Source organism: Trachurus trachurus (genome assembly GCF_905171665.1).
Source record: "Trachurus trachurus genome assembly, chromosome: 12".
In the NCBI taxonomy this organism is placed as follows: Eukaryota; Metazoa; Chordata; class Actinopteri; order Carangiformes; family Carangidae; genus Trachurus; species Trachurus trachurus.
The window spans coordinates 8,670,803-8,693,228 of NC_139908.1; the positions used below are offsets into that span (position 1 = coordinate 8,670,803).

The following is a 22,426-nucleotide window of genomic DNA, read 5'->3' on the forward strand; positions in this document are numbered from 1 at the left end:
CTCTTTCATTTGAGGTCCTTGAGAATATGACATATTTTTGTTGGTTACGATACAGTTAGATTTGCTATTTGTTGAAGCTTTAAGGATGCAGATTTGTCTATAATAGCCTACTGCACTGCATCATTTAAAGATTAGATATATTTTTGCATTAATCTAAAAAAAATAATAAAAAAATAAAAAAATGTCAAAGCTGTGTCAAAAAGTGAATGTGAAAATGTCTCCCTCTGAAATGTACTGGAGTGTATAAAAGCTCAAGTTCCTGAATCTTGTATTTATCAAACCCCCCCCCCCACAGACACCACACCATTGAAAAAACCAAAACACTGAAACTTTTCTTTACAATTTAATTATTTATTTGGAAAACTTAGAATAAAAACAAAGACAAACCAGTGAAACACTCAATATACTGATGAGCCCCAACATTATGATCACCTGCCTAATATTGTGTTGTAGGGCCTCCAGGGCATGATGGATGACATGTAAAACCGAAGCTCTGCATTTACTCCAGGAGGTCAAGCCTGAAAAAACAAGCAGATACCACAGATTAAAATTCACATTCACATCTGTTCTGCACTTTAACATCATTAGGAAGAAGAAAAGCCAAAACCCTCATTCAGAAATTCATGTATAATCTCCCCCAGACATATGTATGTATGGGTCAGATGGGTAGTGATTGGTATAATCATTGGGATGGCCATTAACCTATCCTATCATATACAGAGAACTGCAATAATACACACCTGCAAGAACTAGTCCACAGGAACAACTTTTCTTCAGCTGACCTGCAAAAACAAAATTTATACATATTTATTATACATGTTTGTACCAATATCATTACATGCAAGTTGTGCATTTATGAAATTAAACACCACAGATTAGGCTACAACACTGAACTAATCCAACACAAAATCATGACAGATTGAAGAGGTAGTATTCAGCTGTCAGAATAAACATTGAATCTTTATCTACTGATTATTAAAACTAGTCAATATGCGAGGGATTTTCATGTTCACAGTTTTAACAGGAGTTTTTTTCCCCCATGTCTTGACCAGTCCATTTGAGCACGCTGTCTTTTCTCCACCACGTGGTCTTCAGGTGGAGGTTATTAGCTCACATTAAGCAACTTATCTTCTACACAGCGAGTCACAGCCAGTAAAAACAGTAATAAAAGGTTAATTTACAGCACACTTACCTAATTATTGTACAAATCTGCACACGTGTCGATGGCACAACTTCACACGACGTTATTGCAAGAACTACCCTGCGCCCAAATCCTGCTGCCTCCACCTAGAAACAACTTCTTCGTCTTCTTCTTCCTCCTCCTTCTCTTCTCCTTCTCCTTCTTCTATGACACCATTGACTTCCAGTACTGACGTGTATTGCTGCCACCTAGAGGGCTGGAGTGTGAAATAAGTTTGGCATATTAGTAGACAAATAATGTTTTGATTTCAAGTCAAGTGAAATTAATTGTTAGTTTTAAGTTTGAAATGAGCATAGGTCCAATATTATATTTGCAAAGGTGGGACTTGAGTTTTCAATATTTTGTTGTTGCCACTGTTCATGTGGCAGATTTATTATTGGTCAGTCATTGGTCTGTTATTCTTAAGACAAATTGTTTACTGTACTTTATAAAACGCATCTAATTAAGTATAGATAGATAGATAGATAGATAGATAGATAGATAGATAGATAGATAGATAGATAGATAGATAGATAGATAGATAGATAGATAGATAGATAGATAGATAGATAGATAGATAGGCAGGTTAGATAGACTTTATTGATCCCAAGCTGGGAAATTACAGTGCAGCAGCAGCATTACACAGACACACAGTGACGATACAGTGACGATAACAACATATAGTATAAGAATATAAAGAACAAACTATACATAATAAAATAGCAAAATAGCAATAGTTGGTTGGGCTTCAGTAAAAAAAAATAAAACAAACAAAAAAACTTGTAAAGCCTTCATTTTTTTTCTTTTAACATCTTTGTTTTCTTTATGGTACTCTATATAGTTTGGCTTTGTCCATACTAACACTCTTAATAAGTGAACAGCATTGTTTTGTCCACTAGGTGTCTCTCGTGTCACATACAAAGCATTACATTACATTTGGGAACCAATAAGTTCAATGACTGGACTCCTCAAAAGACATTTAATCAAAGTACAACTTTAATACCATAATCCTAATAAGGCGACAGTCATCAAGTGTTCAAGTAAAAACATATGGGGCCTGTGTGAAGGTTGAGGGATAAATTCTTGCACAAGACAAAGGGTAAAAGAAAGTAGAAGTACTAAAAGCATGACAGATGACACCTGTTTAGTCTTACATGTTTATACGCTGACTAACTGTTAAATTATCATGTTATTATTATCATCACTGACGCCACCACATTTGCGTTATCCTCATTCCCTGGAAAGGTTGTGCTGCAATCAACTAATCCAACAAGTTTTGTGTCACTCTTAATCCCTTAGTCATCACCAGAGACTAAACAAAAGTATTTTCCTTTTAACTTGTTAAGTTTGTGCAACCGAAACAAACTCAGACCAACTCAAACACAACCATTAGAGGAGAAAAGGTGAGTTCAAAGGCCACTGGAGGGTATTGAACATGCTGTTTGTTGCTGAAGGGGTAAAACATCAGAAACAATGAGGTAAGTTAAAACCTCCAGCAACAAGGAAGTAAATGCCAGTGTGTATTTTTCCCACTAGGTGTCTCTAGTGTCACATAAATGAAGCACTTGCAGCCATAATGAGCGTTTCTTCATAATTAAATTCCCCCTCTCTGAGAAATACTGCGCTGAATTGTTGTTAATGTGCAGCTACAGTAATTGTGTGACTGCATCTTCATAAGAAGAGTTGATGGGAAAACAAACCGGACGCGAGGACGTAATCACCACAACACAAGTTCACCGCACATAAAAACAAACAAAGTAATGACATTATAGCCTCGAGGGTCCACTGAAGGCTTTACTCACAGCCAAAAGTACTCTTGGCAAAGGACCACAGATGTGACTCACAAAAGATGTCCAGGGATAAAATTGGACTTCCCATTCCCAGCTCCCCCGGCCCAAAACCATAATGTCTTTATAATCCTATAGGACTTATAATGCGGCTGGAGCCTTTAGTGGTGGGTTTGCGGTGACTCAGTCAGACATTATGGCATTTCCTTTACCTTCCTACCTTGTTTTGAAATATATGCACCATAGTTTGTATCTTTTTTTTCTTTTTTTTTTTACCACAAAAGTATAGGAAACAACAACATCATCAGCAGCTCCTGAGCAGCAGCAATGGCTCTGTCATGTGTTGCTCTAAAGTCTGTATAGAAAGTTTTATATCTGGCAGTGGTTTGTCTCATATGTGTGTCATCATCATATACTATCACAATAACAATCGAGGTGTGGCCAACCCATAAAGGCACCCATAGATTTACCACAGAGCTATTCACACGGGGAAATCTAGACATAACACCTATACACGTGATTCTATACAATGAAGTTCAGCTTTTTATCTTCCTTTTTTTTCTCCACAGTCACATGCAGGTCCTATAGAGAACAATGCTGGAGGGAGAAGTCAGATCATTTACTGAAGTAAAATATTACAGTGACAGTGACATAGGCTATAAAATACTCCTTTACTTTTTATAGCAGTGAAATGTATCAGAGGTTCATTACTCGCTGGATTTTAAATGAATAAAAGCCATGTGCAATCTAAATCTTAGGTTTATGGAGTATCATTTTGATGTGTTTGTACTTCACTTGAGTATTTCTAACAATAATAGGATAAGTTTATAAAATACATTGTTGGATTATTTGAGATAAAACCAGTGTTTCTTAATCACAATAACAGACTTGATCCAAAAGCCTCTTAAACAATCAGCCTCATATACAGTAGTAGGTCACATATATTTAACAGGGACAGTTGTAACTATTGGCCACTTTTACTTTTGGCACTTTTGTTGCACTTAATTCTATACTTTTATTAATTCAAGCTGAATTTCACGTCGGTATTGAACTTTTTCATACCACCCTCAGTGCACTATATAGTCATAAATGGTTTTTCATCTTAACTTAAGTCTTTAAAGTACTTCAACCTGAAAGGAATCCACATCAAATTGTGTGTTTGGGGGGTTGCTCCCCTCCATCACCACCACCACCACCACCAACCACACACTTCATTTCCTGCACGAGGTGACGGTCCTCCCCCTTCCCACAGTAAACACACCCATTGATTTGAACGAGAGAAAGAAAGAAAGAGGACTGGGAGCGCAGGAGGAGGACAGTCAGTCACACCGGAGCGAAGCCGCGGCGCTGGAGGAGGAGGAAAAAAACCCTCCAAACACCTTGAGCTCATCCCCGATACCAAAGCCCCAGTCTGTTTTGTTTTGTTTTTTTATACAGAGCTGCCCTAAAGAAAAAAAAACACTACAACATCTGGAATCTGCGGAAGATAGTAGTGTGCTCTCCACGGCAGCATTTCGGAGATAACCACCACGGAGTTACCACACTCCCCTGAGCGCAAGGCGTGCATCGTGGCTCTGTCAGAAGTGGCATGTTCCAGGGAGACTGCGGACACAGTTGAACTCCTGCTTTCACCCAAAGAGGTACATTTAAACCATAATTGCTCCTCCTTATTCACATGTTGTTGTTGTTGTTGTAGTAATGTAAAGAGCTGCTGCTTCTCCTCCTCTTCACCTGATGATGGAGAAGAGAGAACGAGCGCGCAACAGAAAGAAATCCGGCTAATGGACAAAAGATTGTTGCTGACAGTAGCTGATAGCGATTTGTTGGTGTCATTTAAAACAGCACGTTGATTACTATAATGTGTCTTTATTATCTCATTAAAACCACCACTACCCTCAGATCTCTTATCTCTCTCCTCCTTTGTGCTGCTGCTGCTTCTTCCTGCATATACTCGTGCATGCTCGGGATGTTTCACACGCTTTTAAAAAAAGGCGACATCAGGTGTGACAGGCATGCTTCTTCCTTATGTGGCTATAATTGGATAAGCTTTATCTGTTGTTGTTCAGTGGGAGAGGCTTTTTGGATTAAATGCAGTTAACCTCGCGGTGGATGTGTGTGGACAGATGGTGTGTGAGACCATAAATCTGATTCGGTTTGATTCCGATGGAGATTGATGCAGACGTGCAGATCAATAGCTGCTGCTCTGCCTTCTTGTTGTTGTTGTGTGGGTTTTTTTTTTGTTTCTTTCTTTCTTCTTTTTTTGCATCTTGTTTCTTTCTTTTTTTTCCTCCAAGTGGCAGATGTGTATACTTGGCTCATATAAGCCTGGTGTTTACTTTTGAAGTCTCTCCCTCCCATCCCTCCTTCCTGAGTCCATGGTTGACTGTGAACACCTGGCAATGATTTTAAACAGACTGCAGCCAGCCAGGCCTCAGATAGAGTCCAGAGGCTGCGTGCATGTGCTTTTAACCATGTTCTCTCTCCCTCTCTCTCTCTCTGAGTGTGTGTGTGTGTGTGTGTGTGTGTGTGTGTGTGTGTGTGGATGTGTGCTTTCCGGTTGTGTACCCTCGGATCTGCTCTTTGTGAGGGGGGGATGAGGATGACAAACTCTCACACAGCCATCCACATCCAGATCCTGATCCTCATCCAGCCACACACACTATGCACTACACAAACACTCACACTGCTGGCATCTTTTCCCTCCTCTCGGGGGCACGTTGGTGTGAATGTACCGACTGTTACTGTTACAGAAAATAGGCTGTGGTGAGATCAATCACAGACCAAGGACAAATTACAATAGCATGAGCTCCGGTGGTTGATTATTATCGAGACCAGTGGTTTGCTTTGGGGCTGGAACTAATCTGATAGTTATTTTTTGATCAATAGAGTAATCAGTTACAGTCAAAAACAATGATATGTCCTTGTTTTTTTTTCCAACAAAGAGTCCAAAAAATCTTCAGATGCAGCATCTTTTCCTAGGAAAAATCACTGAAACACTAACAAACATGTTTGGTGATTACTTTTCTGTGCTGTAATTAGAGACTTGGCCTAATTTTATTTGACATTTTCATGCACATGAATATGCAAACAGCCGTCATTAGCCTTAAACAACACGTACGAGCACTCTTGATTATAACTGTCGAACAGTGGAGGTTAATGTGGAACGCATACACCCGTGAGAAAGAATGAGGAAATGTGATTACGCCAAAAAGAAAAACAAGTCACACTATCACAATTGGTAATCAGTTGAATTCTGGTTTGCAAAAACTTTTCACTCAGCTGCTCATGAAAGAAGGCAGCAAATAAAACAAACAAATTATGTAAATTAACATGCAAATTCACTTTAATGATGTTTTTTTCTTCTTCTTGGAAATTGTTCATCCCTGACTCCAAATCAAGGTGAAGAAGCCAACATTTAAGTTTTTACTTTCCTCTTCAAGACGTGGCTTTTCGGTTAGAGCGGAAGTTATTAGTCCAATTATAAAGTAATTATTTATAATCTTCACAAATTTTGAAATATGAGATGTTTATGTCTGTCGAACTGTTGCCAGGAGCTTCACGGCAACTTGTTGCACTGAGGATGTTGTTTTTTTTTCACTTTAATCTGTTGACTCTGAATAACCAGATTAAAGTAACACACTGGGTTTAGTGGTTCGAGTGACCTGATTTATGTAGAAGCAACATTACAGGTAGTTTATTGTCTAAAATGCTGCTTAAACACAAAATCTCCCAGAATCAATTTACTCTGAAGTCACTTTTTTTTTCTTAGACTATATGAATTTTGACACTCAACATCCTCGCTGGACAAATGTTGGGGACAAGCAAATTTATAACAAAGGAAAAATCCCATTTAAATTACAAATGTATGAACAAAGGGTTTTCAGGAGCTGCAGGCTACTGCTGCTTGGTAATCCAGGCTTTATCCTTTAAGATGCAAATAGGGGAAATATCTGTTTTAGTGCTCCTCTCTCTCTCTGCAGCTCTCCTGCACTCACTGCATGTGGGAGAGTTTGTTAAACTGTGGAAAACTTCGGCTTATTGTTTGGTAAAAATGCAGAACTTAAGGTTGTGCTGCTGGGCAGCAGAATAAAACAGAAATGCAATCATCATTTAGGCTACGACGAGGCAATCAAAGTAAAAAATTAAAGGTTATTATAAAATCAAATGATTGAATAGATGAATAGAAACTGTTGATGGTTGAGGAAAGATTTGGATCAAACTCTTATTTGGACAGCAGATCAAAATATTAGTGTTTCTGAGAGCAGGGCCGTGTTGTGCCATTATCAAGATGAGATAATACTGTGGCTCCTTGATTCATTTCTGGGAGGAAACTGATTACACTTTGGGAGTTAGATCACCTGCACTGAAACAACAGCGATCGATCGGAGGTTGTTGTTGTCTTTTAGTGCTATTACTGAGAAGAAAATCATGATTTGAAATGCCAGTGTTAAGTGTTTATCTGAATGTCAGCCAGTGTATCTCAGACATGAAGGTCACATTTAGGTTTTCCTCATGTTAATCATTAGCATATGGAAAACCTCTCAGGTTAGGAGTCTGATTTATTAAGGCCACTTATTCAAATCAGTTCACTTACAACTTTTAATTAGATAACACACAAGCTGCAGTATCATTATTCTGCGTGTGTATGTCTGTGTGTGTGCGTGTGTTTGTGGGGGAGGTGACGTGCAGGTGAGAGTGAACAGGCAGGGAGAGTCTACATATAGCTGACTGAGCCAGAGGCCTGAAGATGACGGGTTGCCAGTTCTGTCAGTGCTGGAATGCAATAAATCCTGCTGAACCAAAGTCGCGGTTGGGGTTTGCATTTCATCAAGTTGTGATAAATAAGATTCCTCCTCTTGTTATTATTGTGAAATACGACTTCATATATATGACCTGGAATGCCGCTACTGTATATATGAAGCCATAAGTTAAGTGAAGCAGCTGCTGTGTAGTATAAGTATGTTATCAATCTTCTCATCTAATACAGGGGCGAAGAGGTGAATAAACACAGACTGTTCCTTTAAGACATATCAGCTCACATGCACATATAACGTGAAAACAAATGGACACTGTTTTTTCTATGAAGCAGCCACACCAGTACGTTTCTTATCTCTGTAGTTCACATAAAATTACACCACGTTATCTCGCATTCCTGCTGTATTTCACACCTCGCTCCACTCTGCCGCACAGCCTTTGCTCCAGTTTTAAAACGCTATGCAAGTGGCTTGAATGCATTGTGTGTTAACAACACACACGCTGCAGGTTTTTGTGTGTGTGTGTGTCTCTCTCTCCCCCACTGGCAGCAGCACCACAGCCGCCAAACCAGGGTGCCTGGGGTTTAGTTTAACTGGAATTTAACCATGTTCCTGGTATTTATGACAAGTAACAATACAGTTCTGCTGAAGCCAGCGGTGTGAGTGACACCGCTCACCATGAAGCCCCATTGGACTTTCATTTGAGCCTGCAGGGTTCGAGCTAGATTGTGTATTCATGAGGCGGCATTGTGAGGATTTTTGGGGCAGATGATGCAACCTGAAGAAAATGGAAAGTGTCCTTTCCTCTGTGCAGCTGCCTGCGTTGCACAGGAATCATTTATGACACCTGGGAACTTCTGAACTCGCACAGCCTTGAAGTGAAAATCAATCTTTTCAAGTATCAAAACCTCACCACCTGGAGGTTTGTAAAACATTTTCTCGCCAACTGAGAAACAATGTCGGTGACGGAGGCGAGTCAGGTCAGCTTGACCCCAGTCTATCACACAGTGGATTACAATAGAGGCAAGCAAGCATGGGGGAAAAAAACACTCATAATTGTTCCAAAATAAAACTCTACAAACATAAACACAATGTTTTGCCCTCGAAGCCATAAACTTGTTTATTTTCCACTGTGTTTGTGATGTACTGAGCAGATAGATGGGCAGTGGAGGGAGTATATTTTCCTGCAGGAGTGTTTTGAAAAAATTTTTATGAATGTTTTTCTACTTCGAAAACACCTTTGCCTTGAAAAGTCATCATCAGAATCTATAGCACCCGGCAGAATTAAAAGGAAACTACAAACATGCCACAACAACCTCAAGCCTGTTTTCGATCCAAAACACAGATTCTGTGGTAGTACAGTCAAGTGCGAAAGTTTTTACTGTAAAGATCAATCCATCTTCTCTCACACCTCAAATTATTGCCCCTCAAAATAGACCCCGAGGCAGGCGGAGAACTTGAAATGTCTGGTTGAAGAATCTGTCAGCTGTGCATTTACTGGGTCAGACGGGGACTCAGTTCCTCTGGAAATAGAGTGCTGGAGGCACTTGACATGTCTTGAAATTGGGTGGAATGAAAGTGAGCTGCGGGCAAGGACAGGGGAAGGACAGTGAGGATGGGAGCGGTGACTTTCTTTTGAGTAGTACTGTAAATTCTGTTCATTTCTGAGCCTTAAAATAGTTTGTCTGTTCCTTTTTTTTTTCTTTTCTTTTTTACTTATAAACAATGGCATCTCTACTGGAGAGGAGTTAATACTACACAGATTTGAAAGTAGAAAAGCCACTTGCTGTTTAAAGAGAAAACAACTGATCGCCATTTCTTTACATATGCCACTAGTACATCTTTCTATCTTTAGGAAGGACTGTCTGCCATACTCTCTGTAAAGATGCACCCATTAATCATATTTTGGATATGAGGGCTAAACAATGTAATGTTTTTGCAGTGACATCACTACAGAACAAATGTGCAATAGTTGCAGCTGAGGATGCAATTCAATAAGGCGAGTTAGTCCCACAGCAAACACTGCTTTTTTTATGATTCATCCTAAAGACAAACAATCCAGTCTGTCTGATAAACAACATAATTTAGTCTGATTCACGGTAATTACACACCACTTTTGCATGAATGCTAACATCTCATGTGTCTCGTGTGCTTTGCATCTGACTTTCAAATTAGTGGACATTGGATGAAAAAGGATGGAAAATTCCTACATCTGCTACATCACTGAATGTGTTAGAAGATAAATAAAAAAGATTATGCAAAAGAATAGGAAAAGAAAAAACACCTACACATTCTTTCTTTAACAGATATCAAAAGCTGCATACATTGCACTTTATTATCTCAAATACAATGGATAAAACACATTCTTCCCTCAGGAATCGGGGGGGCTTTAATATTGTCGAAAAACATACTAGAATGGATGTTGTTTTCTTAATATTGTTTGTGCAAAGCCACATACACTTGAAATGGATAATAGAAAGAACACTGTTTATCTGTGGCAGAAAAAATACTTGGACAGATCAATGGTGGAGGAGGAGACTGGAGGTGTGAATTCAGATGGAGATCGAATAATAAAGTCTTAAACACTATAATGACCTAATTTCTTTCCTTCAGCTGTCTCTCGACAACAACAAACTCCTACAGTTTGTTATGACTGAGAGCTTTTTTTCTCATCCTATCGTGCTGCTTAACTCTTACAAGCAGATATAATAACTGACTGAAATCAATCATTGCACTAAAGAGATATATTTTTTTGTCTTTTGTCTTTCAGGATTCAATGAAAATGTCCGTGTGCGTCCATGAGAACCGGAAATCTAGAGCCAGCACTGGCTCTATGAACATCTACCTGTTCCACAAGTCCTCCTACGCCGACAGTGTCCTCATGCACCTCAACTCACTGCGGCAGCAAAGGCTCTTTACGGATGTCCTGCTTCACGCTGGGAGCCGCTCCTTCCCCTGCCACCGCGCCGTGCTGGCCGCCTGCAGCCGCTACTTCGAGGCCATGTTCAGCGGAGGGCTGAGGGAGAGCCAGGCCAGCGAGGTCGACTTCCACGACTCCATCCACCCCGAGGTTTTAGAGCTCCTGCTGGATTACGCATATTCGTCACGCGTGGTCATCAACGAGGAGAACGCAGAGTCGCTGCTGGAGGCGGGGGACATGTTGGAGTTTCAGGACATTCGCGACGCCTGCGCTGAATTCCTAGAGAGAAACCTTCACCCCTCTAACTGTCTTGGCATGTTGTTGCTGTCTGACGCCCACCAGTGCACCAAACTGTCAGAGCTCTCCTGGGGCATGTGCCTCAGCAACTTCCCTGCCATTTGCAAGACAGAGGACTTCCTCCAACTGCCCAAAGACATGGTGGTCCAGCTTTTATCACACGAGGAGCTAGAGACAGAGGATGAGAGACTGGTGTACGAAGCTGCCCTGAACTGGATCAACTACGACCTGGAGAGGAGGCACTGCCACCTCCCAGAGCTCCTGAGAACGGTCCGCCTCGCCCTGCTGCCCGCCATCTTTCTGATGGAGAACGTCTCAACAGAGGAGCTGATCAACGACCAGGCCAAGAGCAAGGAACTGGTGGACGAAGCCATCCGCTGCAAGCTGAAAATCCTCCAAAATGATGGCGTTGTCAACAGCCCGTGCGCTCGACCTAGAAAAACCAGCCACGCCCTGTTTCTTCTGGGAGGGCAGACATTCATGTGCGACAAGTTGTATCTGGTGGACCAGAAGGCCAAAGAAATCATCCCCAAGGCAGACATCCCCAGCCCCAGGAAGGAGTTCAGCGCCTGCGCCATCGGCTGCAAGGTGTACATCACTGGAGGGAGAGGCTCCGAGAACGGCGTGTCCAAAGATGTGTGGGTTTACGACACCGTCCACGAGGAATGGTCCAAAGCAGCTCCCATGCTCATCGCCAGGTTTGGCCACGGTTCCGCGGAGCTGAAGCACTGCCTCTACGTGGTGGGAGGTCACACCGCAGCGACCGGCTGCCTCCCGGCTTCTCCGTCGGTGTCGCTCAAACAGGTGGAGCAGTTTGACCCGGTGGCGAACAAGTGGACCATGGTGGCTCCTTTGAGAGAGGGTGTCAGCAACGCCGCGGTGGTCAGCGTCAAGCTCAAGCTCTTCGCCTTCGGAGGAACCAGCGTCACCCACGACAAGCTGCCCAAGGTGCAGTGCTACGATCCGCAGGAGAATCGATGGACGGTGCCCGCATCTTGCCCGCAACCGTGGCGCTACACAGCTGCTGCCGTGCTCGGGAACCAGATCTTTGTCATGGGCGGGGATACAGAGTTCTCAGCGTGCTCGGCGTATAAGTTTAGCAGCGAGACCTACCAGTGGACTAAAGTGGGCGATGTGACAGCCAAGCGGATGAGCTGCCAGGCTGTAGCATCGGGGAACAAACTGTACGTGGTGGGCGGGTACTTTGGCACACAGAGGTGTAAAACTCTGGACTGCTACGACCCCACGTTGGACGCCTGGAACAGCATCACTACTGTGCCGTACTCGCTCATTCCCACTGCTTTCGTCAGCACCTGGAAACATCTGCCTGCTTGAGCCCGAGACCCTCTGCTTACACCGTTTTCATCAGGTGAGTTTGATGCCTTGTGAAGTCCTACTACTGAAAATTTTAGTTGAAATCCTTATAGGTAGGAGCTGAAGATTGCAAGTTTTAAAATAAAATGTGGGTATGTGGAGACAGAAAGACCTGCTCCTCATCCCTGTTTGAGGCCGCTTGAGGCTACACCTGAGTACCTGAATTGTGTTTTAATGTAGACGCCAGGTTTTGAAAAGGGAGGAATATGTGTCTGTGGAATATAAAAGACAACATCTTTCACTCTACTGTGTTGATTTTAGTCCTCAGGCTTTCGGATTTTCGAAGCAATAGTGATAGGAGAAGAGGGGGAGGAAGAATCTAGGAAGGGAGGGAGGCTGGACCGTTTGGGGGATTGATAGGGGCTTGTGTGCGTTGGTTAAGTGAGTTATGTGGCTGTGGGGATGGGCCGAAGGACAGAGAGGGTAATTGAAAGAGAATAGGATACTTTTATTGCTCCTGTGGGGGAAATCTCTCTAAGAGGGAAAAGGGGGTCTGCCAATTAGACAAGCCACTCACCAGCAGGCTACAACACCCTGGCGAGGCTAATCCACTCTCAGTCGCCTTCCTTTTGTTGAGGATATGGTCTTTACGTCGAAAGCGAGAGGGAGGGAGGCAGCCAGCGACTCACGCGGTGTCGGAAACCATTCATTATCAATTACAAGTCGAGGTGACTGAAGGAAGTGGCAGAAGGGGGGGAGAGGGAAGTGAGGATCTCCCTCCACTATCTCCTCTGGCTCCATCTACGACGTCTTCTTGGCCTCGTTCTAACCCAGCTCTCCTGCTCTGACGATAAACAGGCCGGACGTTTGTGGAGCATGTGTAGTCAGCTGGCAAACCTGATCTTTCTGCGTGCTGCAGACTGCGGGGTCCCGGTCACATCACATCACACAAACCCCTGCACCCTACACCCCTACACCGATCCCCCCATATCCCCCTCCCCTCTCCCCTTGCACATACCCATGCATGATGTGATGCTTCTCTATCTTTGCTGTAGGCCCATTTGTTGAAATGGTTGGCAGCTCCCGGGAAAGCAAAGGGAAAAAGTAGTGAGACTCCCCAGCTGTCCAGCAGAACACAGTCTCTCCTGTTTAATAATACTAGGAAGCAGCTCAGAGCAGCTTCACCGCTCCGCTCCGACACAGTGATGTTCCTCCTCTCTACAGGGTGAAATATTTTTGAAGACTTATTATTCCCTTTCTTTTCACTGACTCATCTCTGAAAGGGAGAGAGATGTGACTGAAGGTTTGAACCACCTCTAAGCCAGTCCACACAGTGCTCAGTGAAGGATATAATCCTGCCACTAATTTAATACAGAATTTGTTTTTTCTTGTATGTGTGTGTGTGAGTGTGAGTGTGAGCGTGCCTGCCTGTCATGGCAACTGACAGTCTCCTCATTGCACGCCGTGAAGACAAAATGTGGAGGAATGGAAAAGAGGGCTGACTGTTAAGGAATGAAAGGGAAAGGAAGTATGGTAGACCTCACAGAAGGAGACTGTGGCTGTGAAGGAAAAAAAAAAAAAAGATAGCTCTCAGTATTTCCCAGAGGAACAATTCTCACTTCCTCCTTTTTAAATTTTTTGTGTTGGAAAGCTTTTAGTCAGGCAAATGGTCCTACTGACTTACGAAACACACTGATTTTATTGTTGTTGATAATGTAGGAAAGTGGTTGGTGATCTTAAACTATCATAAGAGAGGTGAATCACATATAAACATACATTGTTCACTTCATTTTAGCTAATAGGCTACACTCCAGGAAATAGTCTGGCACATAACAGTCTCAGCCTCAGTAAGCACTTTTTTTTTTTTTTTTTACACAAACAAACAGGATATAATGTCTTAAAAAGTGAGCTTTGGAAGTGGTGGTTGGTGGATTTTGGTTAGGGATTAGCGTTAGCTGTCCCCCTGTTTCCCCATTACTAAGCGCTAAGCAAACTAAGCTACTTTAAGATTCTGTCTCCCGACTATGGCTTCATAATTAGCATATAGACATGACAGTTGTATAATCTACTCAAAGCAAACATACTTCCCAAATCTTTAAAACACTTAATGTTATTTAATTTGAGAGGATGTAGTATAAATGCACCACTGTCAGTGAAGAAACAACCAGCATAGCCAGGTTAGCCTCGCTTTAGACTCCAGGAAGTAGCTGCTCCTGGCCGTGAAATAGTCTGGCACTTATACAACCTGTGAAAGCACATAGTGTGTCATTTTTACACTTTTTTATGGTTCAAACAAACTAACAAATACAATATAATGTGATAAAATGTAGAGGTAGCTTACTGGTGGGTGGATTTGGGTTAGGGGTTAGCCTTAGTTGTTTTCCTAGTATTTAGTGCTAAGCAGGCTAAGCTAAATTAAGCTAATTTGAGTTAACTGTTTCCTCGCTCTGGCTTCTTATTTAGCAAACAGATATGATGAGCGTGGTATCGGGATGTAGTTTAAATGCACAAGTGACAGTGTTTTTTTGTTTGTTTGTTTTTTTAAATATATAGGCTACCTTTCAAAGTAAATTTACAAGAAATGATGATTGCAACCTTTAAAGTTAGGATCAAAGCCTCAGCATCAACGTGACATTTCTCTTCCATACAATTTGCTGCAGGGTAGAAAGTTCTCCTCAGGGTTTATTTTTTCTGTCATCATCACATGTATGTCCTCCAGCACCAGCAGCAAGTGAGAGACCCAGCTCCAGACAGAGATAGCTGATGATATTACATTCATATTATACACACAGAGAGCTGCCAAGCCTGTAACCATCTGTGGTGTACAGATAAGTACATATTAAATAAACACTTTTAAAAATGGAAAGGTCAGAGTGAAATTCTGTGAGTAAAATGCACTTAAATGTGAAAAGTGTAGTAGGCTGAGGGGGAGATAAGACGCTGGACGAATGCCAGACTGTACTGAGGATGGAAACAGAGTAGGTGGATTTACCGAATCTATTAGTCTAGCCGGATATACAGCAATACCTGTAAAATCTAATGTAATGTAACGTTGTAGCTCTGAAATAAAACACAATATCGCAACGCTTCTGGTCTTAAACTCTTGCTGAGACCGTGTCGAGAAGTACTTGTCTCATTTCTATGGTGATTTTGGAGCCTGCGGTTTGTGTTGATGTTGTATTATATCACATAAGAAGTGAATAAAAAGCTTTCCAATACAAATAAGAGGTTCTGAAAGGCGTTGAATCGACAGCTATTATGTCGGATTGCATTGAGTTTTACTGGTGTTACTTTTATTTCATCCACCCTTGGTACATCCCTGACTTTCTGTACTGGGAATAATCGAAAAAGTTACCTTTCAGGCATTTTCACACGTCATATTATCCTGTCTAACATATCATTCTTCTCTCTTCCTCAGATTTCCCTATTTTGCATCATCCACTGGACCCTAACTGTGAAGAGGCTCTAAAAAAAAAAAAAAGAAAAGAAAAAAAGAGAGAGAGACATTGAGCAGTGATGTACAGACACCCACATTCATCTTGATGTTGCGAGGATGCAGAAGAACCAGAGACGTGACTGGCCGGACGCTCTTACCGGAATGATGTCATCTCTCGTTTCTGAGAAGGAAGCTGAGACATACTACAGTGCAGTAACTCACGCAAGCAAACCAAACAAACTGCTGCTGCTGCTGCTCCCGCTCGTCGACATCTAGCATATCAGGCTTTCCTGCTGCCATATGAGGACTGCAGAAATGTTACACAACCTGCATTTTTCCCCATTTAGTCATGGCAGGCTTGTGAGGATCTGTATTGATGTTTTTTTCTCTAAGATACAAAAAAAAAAGAAGAAGCAAACGAATTCACTCTTTTCACAGAGACTGCAATGTACAGTATAGCATGATGAATGTCCTATTGAGATGGAGGGAGGGAGAATGCAATGATTGGTGTGCTGCAGAAGACAAAGCAACTCAGCTTGACTGAATACAGCAGATTTATAAAAGGCACAATGAAGGAGCAAATCTCCCCCTTCTATCCTCTAATAAGCTCTTTTGTTTGACCCCTTATATCTTCTTTTTTTTCTCTTTCTTTTCCTCTTTCAAAAGACGTGCTTCTAACAGCTCAGACGCAGAGACAAGCCTTTGAGTGTTCCTCTCATGAAGGCTTTGGCAGTTTGCTGTCAATGCTGAGCCACGAGGTGTTGATGACTAACACCAGCTGAGGTTGAGGAGGATGGAGGGGGATCTGTGCGTGTGTGCGTGGTGTGGCCCTTAAGTGGGGAGGGGGGAAGCGGGGGATGTGGAGGTGCCTCAGGATGGAGGGAAGGGGTCACGACCTTACATGTTTGCTGTTTTGCAGCTACGCATTAACGCCCCGCTGGGTGTCGGTTAACGAACCCGCACCGTACACAGGGACGGCATTCAGCGTTTAGATTCAGCAGCGCTTCAGAAAAGATACTGTCATATTCAGCTGTTCACTTAATGCTGTAAAAGAACCGGCTGTGCTTCTGTTATTCTGATTAAAGCGGCGGCTTGCTTGCTGAGTCATAGATAAAGCCTTTGTAGAGCATGTCCACTCATAGTGATTCAGTAAAACTGGCATGAACTCTTCTCTGTGGTCACAGAAATCTTGTCACCTTAACCTAAACTGAGAATTAATCAGTTTTCTTTTTAAAAACTTGCTGCAATGTAGTCTTAATTTATATGACAATGATTACTCTGTTATGTTAATATGTTTAATCCTATTTATTTCCTCTCTGCCTGCATTCGTATGTGAATGTATGTTTGGGTTATGTCATGCATGGCCAGGTGTTGTGTTTTTATTTGATCTCAGTTGGGCTGCATTTTGCACAGTTCACTCTTTTCCCAGGAGGAACTTGTTCTTTTTTTTCAAAGAGACAGAGGTGCAACTCTCCCAGGGTTTTCGGTTATGTCAGAGTGCGGGTGGAAGAGGAAGCATGGCTCCGATTACTGATGACGTAAAAGCAAAAGTTTAGGCCACAGGGTCGCTGCCCAAAATGAGACTGAATGGGGTTGTAAGACATAAATAATCATTTTACTTCTGGTATATTCACTTTACGCTCTAACCTGAGTCCAAACCTGCCTTAAATTGGCCCGTTGTGGCTCAAACTTAACCGACAAAAACAAGAAGATAAGACCCATAAAACAGATTGAGGCTGCTGGAAGCGACCCAGTACCCAACTACCAGGGACGTCACACAGTAACCCTGACATGGTTAAGAATGTGATGGTCTTGTGCAGCTGTCCTTGTCCTTGGGACAGCTGGATGACTGTCGCATGTGCTCACTTGGCTCATTTTGGGGGGTGGTGTTAATTCACAGTCCTCTTCACCATTAAGAAAGAGTTGAATCCAGTAAGCTGTGCATTGATAAGGGCAGACACCGCAGTGCTTTTTTTCATCATAGTGTTAATGATGCACATAAAAAAACAAAAAACAAAAAAAACACTGCAAGTTCTCAAAGAACAAAAAGTGAGAATGTCCTAAACACGTGCATATGAAATCCTTGGTAACTCTAATCAGTGTTTTTTTGTCCGTGTGTGTCGACGTGACCTGAACATTGACGTATTACAATTGAATATTAATGGATTCATTGAATTTCAATGTAAGAGCTAATGTTTTGGTGCAATGTGTGTATGTATATATATATAGATATTTTTATTTTCAAATGTCCGTCCTCGTGGATCCATGCGTCAAACCAAATCTGTTGGAAATCGATTGGTAAACAACTCTGTGCTCAGCTCCTTAAGCCGCCCAAAGGTTCATCCTCTTATTGGCGATCTGTGGAGACCCTCGTGGCTCCATAAGGTCGACCTCCTCCAGCCGCTGAACACAGAGCCTCCCCTGGCCCCGCCAATCAGATAAGAGCATTTCTTCCCCCCCATTGAAAACAAGTTTCCCTGACAACAGCGAGCAATGAATGCCCCTTCAATTTGCTCCTAATTGCTGAGTGGCATTTCCCATTTCTTCTCTGGCGCTCTCCGGCTATTCTCTGTTTTATCTGGAAATCCAGCTGGCTCACATTGGAGCACAGTATCCCACTTCACATAATGATGTAAATTAGACAGAAAACACTGTCAGTGTGCATCGGTTTCTTTATTTTATTTTATTTTATTTTTATTTTATTTCATTTTTTGTCATGTAAGAGTTTCATTTCTATTTTTATGGCATTATTTTGTACATGTGATTTTTTTCACAATGTGAAATTCATGGCTAATAAACATAAGAGTTTTTTCCTCTTGACTGTGTAGCACTGCCTCGTGTTTTGTCCGTCTCACGTCGGCGGTGTAATGGTGCAGATTTTTGAGGAGGGAAGAGCAGCGTTAGGGTGCTTTCTCATTACTGCATGTTTCACATATTTAGGCAGCTTTGGAGTGAATACAGCAGCCAAAGTGTCCTGAGGTATTTAAGGCAGTATATCATGCGTACAGCTTTTGTTCTGTGGAGGAGGGACTGAAATCATCTTATCTATGCCTCTGGCTTCTAAGCTTCCTGCACAAGGAACAGGCAAAACACAGCCAGATACTTTCCCTTTCTCTGTCAAGTCACCTTGGCAACGGCAACCTTTATCTGCAAACTGTGGGGGCTGGAGGAGAACATGAAATCTTAAAAAGCACCTCACTCTATTCTCCTCCTTCCCTCCCTCCCTCCCTCCTTCCCTCCATGGCCTGCCTCCCCTCTCACTTTCTACACCCCCACTCACACTTTTTTTTTTCTTTTATCAGTGAAATACATTGCGAAGCAGCAGCAGCTCCGCCAGCGGTGTGTTAGTGTTAGCAGCGCTCCTGCATCTTGACGTGTCCTGGTTTGTAACAATTCGAACATCCCATTAGTGAGCCACTTGCATTCCTGCAGCTCCCGAGCAGTCCGACTCCGTTCACTGTTTACATTCTTCGCCCTGACACGACTCCTGGCCGGGGACACGACGATGGTTGAGAAACACCAGTTTTACTGGATCCTGACCCTCATGCATTCACAAACAAAATACACTGTGTGGGGTGTGTGTGTGTGTGTGTGTGTGGGGGGGGTTACTGGGAGCTTGGGTAAGTAAACAAGCAATCGTCAGGCTGTCGCAATATGTGCTGAGATGTAAGAGAAATAATCTCATCAAGATAAGTTTAGTCAGAGTTGTTTTTTTTCTCAGGCGCTCTCTGACTGAGAACCAGGAAAGAAAAAAAAAAAAAGCATCTAAGGTGAAGTATGGGAGCTCTGTGTGTGGGAGGCCCCTCAGTGCCCCCTTTGTGATCCAACAGTCCCCCCCATTAATCAAGACAGGAAGTTGAATTTCCTGTGCGCCAGGAAGTGGGTCTTATCCCCCCCTCCTCCTCCCACGGCTCCACGCCCCCGCACCCCGGTCCCTGAACATACCACGGCACGGACGGCTCAACCCTTCAACACTGTGAATCCTCCGGGTGCTGTTAGCTTATGCAGAGCTTGGCTGAGCGGACTCACGTCGACGGTTCTGTGTGGGCAGTCTGTGCATGTGTGGCCGAGCGTGATAAAAACAATGTACCTACATGTCATTGTCGCCTGGCAACGCTCGCTTCTTGCGTCATGCACACACACATACACACACGCACAAACTCATACAGAGACGGTTTCAAATAAAATTATCTGCAAATTAGTTGCACATATCCTCACATCACTCCAACATGTCAGAGTCGGCAGACGCCTAGTCACAGTTAGACATCCTACCTAGATTTTAGAAAAGGAACATGAAAAAAAAAAAAAAAAAGATGCAAGGATGAATATTTTCCCGCAGAAAGATAGGTGTGGTGTTATTCATACTGTCAACAATTCCCATGGACAAAACCAAAGACAACAATGTGTCAGTCTGTCTCTCAATACTTTATGACTTCCTCTCTTCTCTGTCTGTGGCTCTCAGCCCACTGGTTCCCACCGGTTCCTCCTGAGGTTGTGGATCTTTCACAACAAATGATTAGGAACCTTTCTCAGACACATCATCAGTATCGACGTATTCCTTGTTGGCTGATAAGAACTGATGTGAACGCTTTGTTTTCTGCTTTCAAACTTTGCAGACAAACTTGCAAACTGTCTGGGTTTAATTTAGAAATGATGTCCTGGACCAAGAGTTTAACTGCAGCACGGCACTGAGGCCTTTTTGAATCATAGAAGTTAATTATTGTTAAACGGTAAAATGTCTATTAAGCCTCCAATATATAATTATCACAAGTGCTTGAACAATATTTGAGGGATCATTATCAGAACTATTCACTATTTGTCCCAATGATTTCAAATGTGCAGACACACACAGAGTATATGTGACATTGAGTCAAAATAAACCAATGTGTGTGTTCACAGTAATGAAGGTCGCCCAGTGCAACAGTTTGTCCCACAGATTTATAGTTCTTTCTACAACAATGGAGCTCAACGGCACCGAAGAATACGACACAAAAGAAAATAATCAGAGACCTTGATGTTAAAGTTGTAAAAGCACAGGAACAAAGTTGGAACAGAGCAGACAGAGAGAGTTTGGCCATCAAATGCGATCACATTCACATGTATTCTGATCATATTCAGAATATATTTTAGCCCTGAGGCAAACTAATTTATTTATTTTTTCCTTTAAGAGTCGATTTTACTTTGAGCTTTACAACTTTAATGGATTTTATCAACTTCATTTTCATTTTTTTAAAAAAAACTTAGGTTTCTCTCTTCATCAGTGATGCAGCTCGCACTCGCATGATACACAGGTGATTCTTGTTCCAAGGATCAATTCTTTTGATTTATTCATAGGATTCGGTGACAAGTTGTGTCTTTGATAAATAAAATACATTCATGTTCATAAAAAAAAAAAAAAAAATGCAAATCTATGAAAAAGGTGCATAATGCAACATTATCTGAACTCGGAAAATATGACTTCAAACAATGTGCCCTCGAGATACTTAGCAACTTGTGTTCGATATGACGTATTTATTAAATATTTTGTCACTGGATTACATTCAGATCAAAGCCGACCCTTTCCCCGAGGATTTGGGGAGGGGAGGGGGGGTTTGGGGGTGGTTGGGGTTTCATCAGCTGGGTGGAGGGGCAGGTAGGTGGATACAGAGATGAATAAGTCTCTCAAACCTCCCACAGAAAAATATTCATACCATGTAGGGTGGAGCTGCTTTAAACCATTCCAGACACACACACACACACACACACACACACACACACACACACACACACACACACACACACACACACACACACACACACACACACACACACACACACACACACACACACACACACACACAAACAGACTCTGTGATCATGTTAGGGATGTTTTCAAAATGAGAGAGCTGTCCGCTGGGTTGTGCTCGCTCTGACCTCTGAGTTACATCAGCATTCAGGCAGGCAGCTGAAGACCGAGCCGCCTCGGGCAGAGGGACTGAGTCAGGGGCCGGTGTGTCGCTGCCAGACGTCCAGAAATGGAAATTCAAGTGAAGATCCTCTCATGGCTCAAAGTTAACTTTTTTTTTTTTTTATAACTTAACCCTCCTGTTGTCCTCCTGGGTCAAGGAAGGAAGGACGAAAGGTAGGAAGGAAGGAAGGAAGGAAGGAAGGAAGGAAGGAAGGAAGGAAGGAAGGAAGGAAGGAAGGAAGGAAGGAAGGAAGGAAGGGATAGAAGGAAGAAAGGAAGGAAGGATAAAGGGATAAAAGGAAGGAAGGAAGGAAGGAAGGAAGGAAGGAAGGAAGGAAGGAAGGAAGGACGGAAGGAAGGACAAAAGGAAAGAAGGAAGGAAGCAGTGGCGTGCACAGGGGGGGGGGCAGGGGGGGCGGTCGCCCCCCCTCGTGGCCCAATTGTTGAAAAACGCGTGCTAAAGTGCCCCCTGGGAGCCAAAACGCGCGTTAAAGTGCCCTCTTGGAAGCCAAAACACGTGCTAAAGTGTCCTCATGGGGGGCAAAACATGTGTTAAAGTGCCCTCTAGGAGCTAAAACGTGTGCTCAAGTGCCCTCATGGGGGCCAAAACGTGTGCTAAAGTGCCCTCTAGGAGCCAAAACGTGTGCTCAAGTGTCCTCATGGGGGCCAAAACGTGTTAAAGTGCCCTCTAGGAGCTAAAACGTGTGCTAAAGTGCCCTCTTGGGAACCAAAACACATGTTAAAGCGCCCCCTTGGAAGCCAAAATGCGTGCTAAAGTGCTCTCTAGGAGC

General features: G+C 42.7%; 1 protein-coding gene and 1 long non-coding RNA gene across 2 annotated transcripts; one reads left to right on the plus strand and one right to left on the minus strand.

Moving 5' to 3' along the window:
- Positions 1-414: 414 nt before the first annotated feature.
- Positions 415-1,305, minus strand: LOC310994563. Its single transcript, XR_014595791.1, has 3 exons — positions 1,193-1,305; positions 741-782; positions 415-518 (listed from the first exon to the last, which is right to left on the minus strand). It is a non-coding gene; the product is annotated as an uncharacterized lncRNA (long non-coding RNA).
- A 2,990-nt stretch (positions 1,306-4,295) lies between these two features.
- enc1 (ectodermal-neural cortex 1) lies at positions 4,296-18,508 on the plus strand. Its single transcript, XM_083983881.1, has 3 exons — positions 4,296-4,607; positions 10,492-12,307; positions 15,671-18,508. Exon 2 carries the CDS (start codon positions 10,498-10,500, stop codon positions 12,271-12,273), a length of 1,776 nt encoding a protein of 591 aa, XP_083840007.1. The 5' UTR covers positions 4,296-4,607; positions 10,492-10,497; the 3' UTR covers positions 12,274-12,307; positions 15,671-18,508.
- Positions 18,509-22,426: the final 3,918 nt, after the last annotated feature.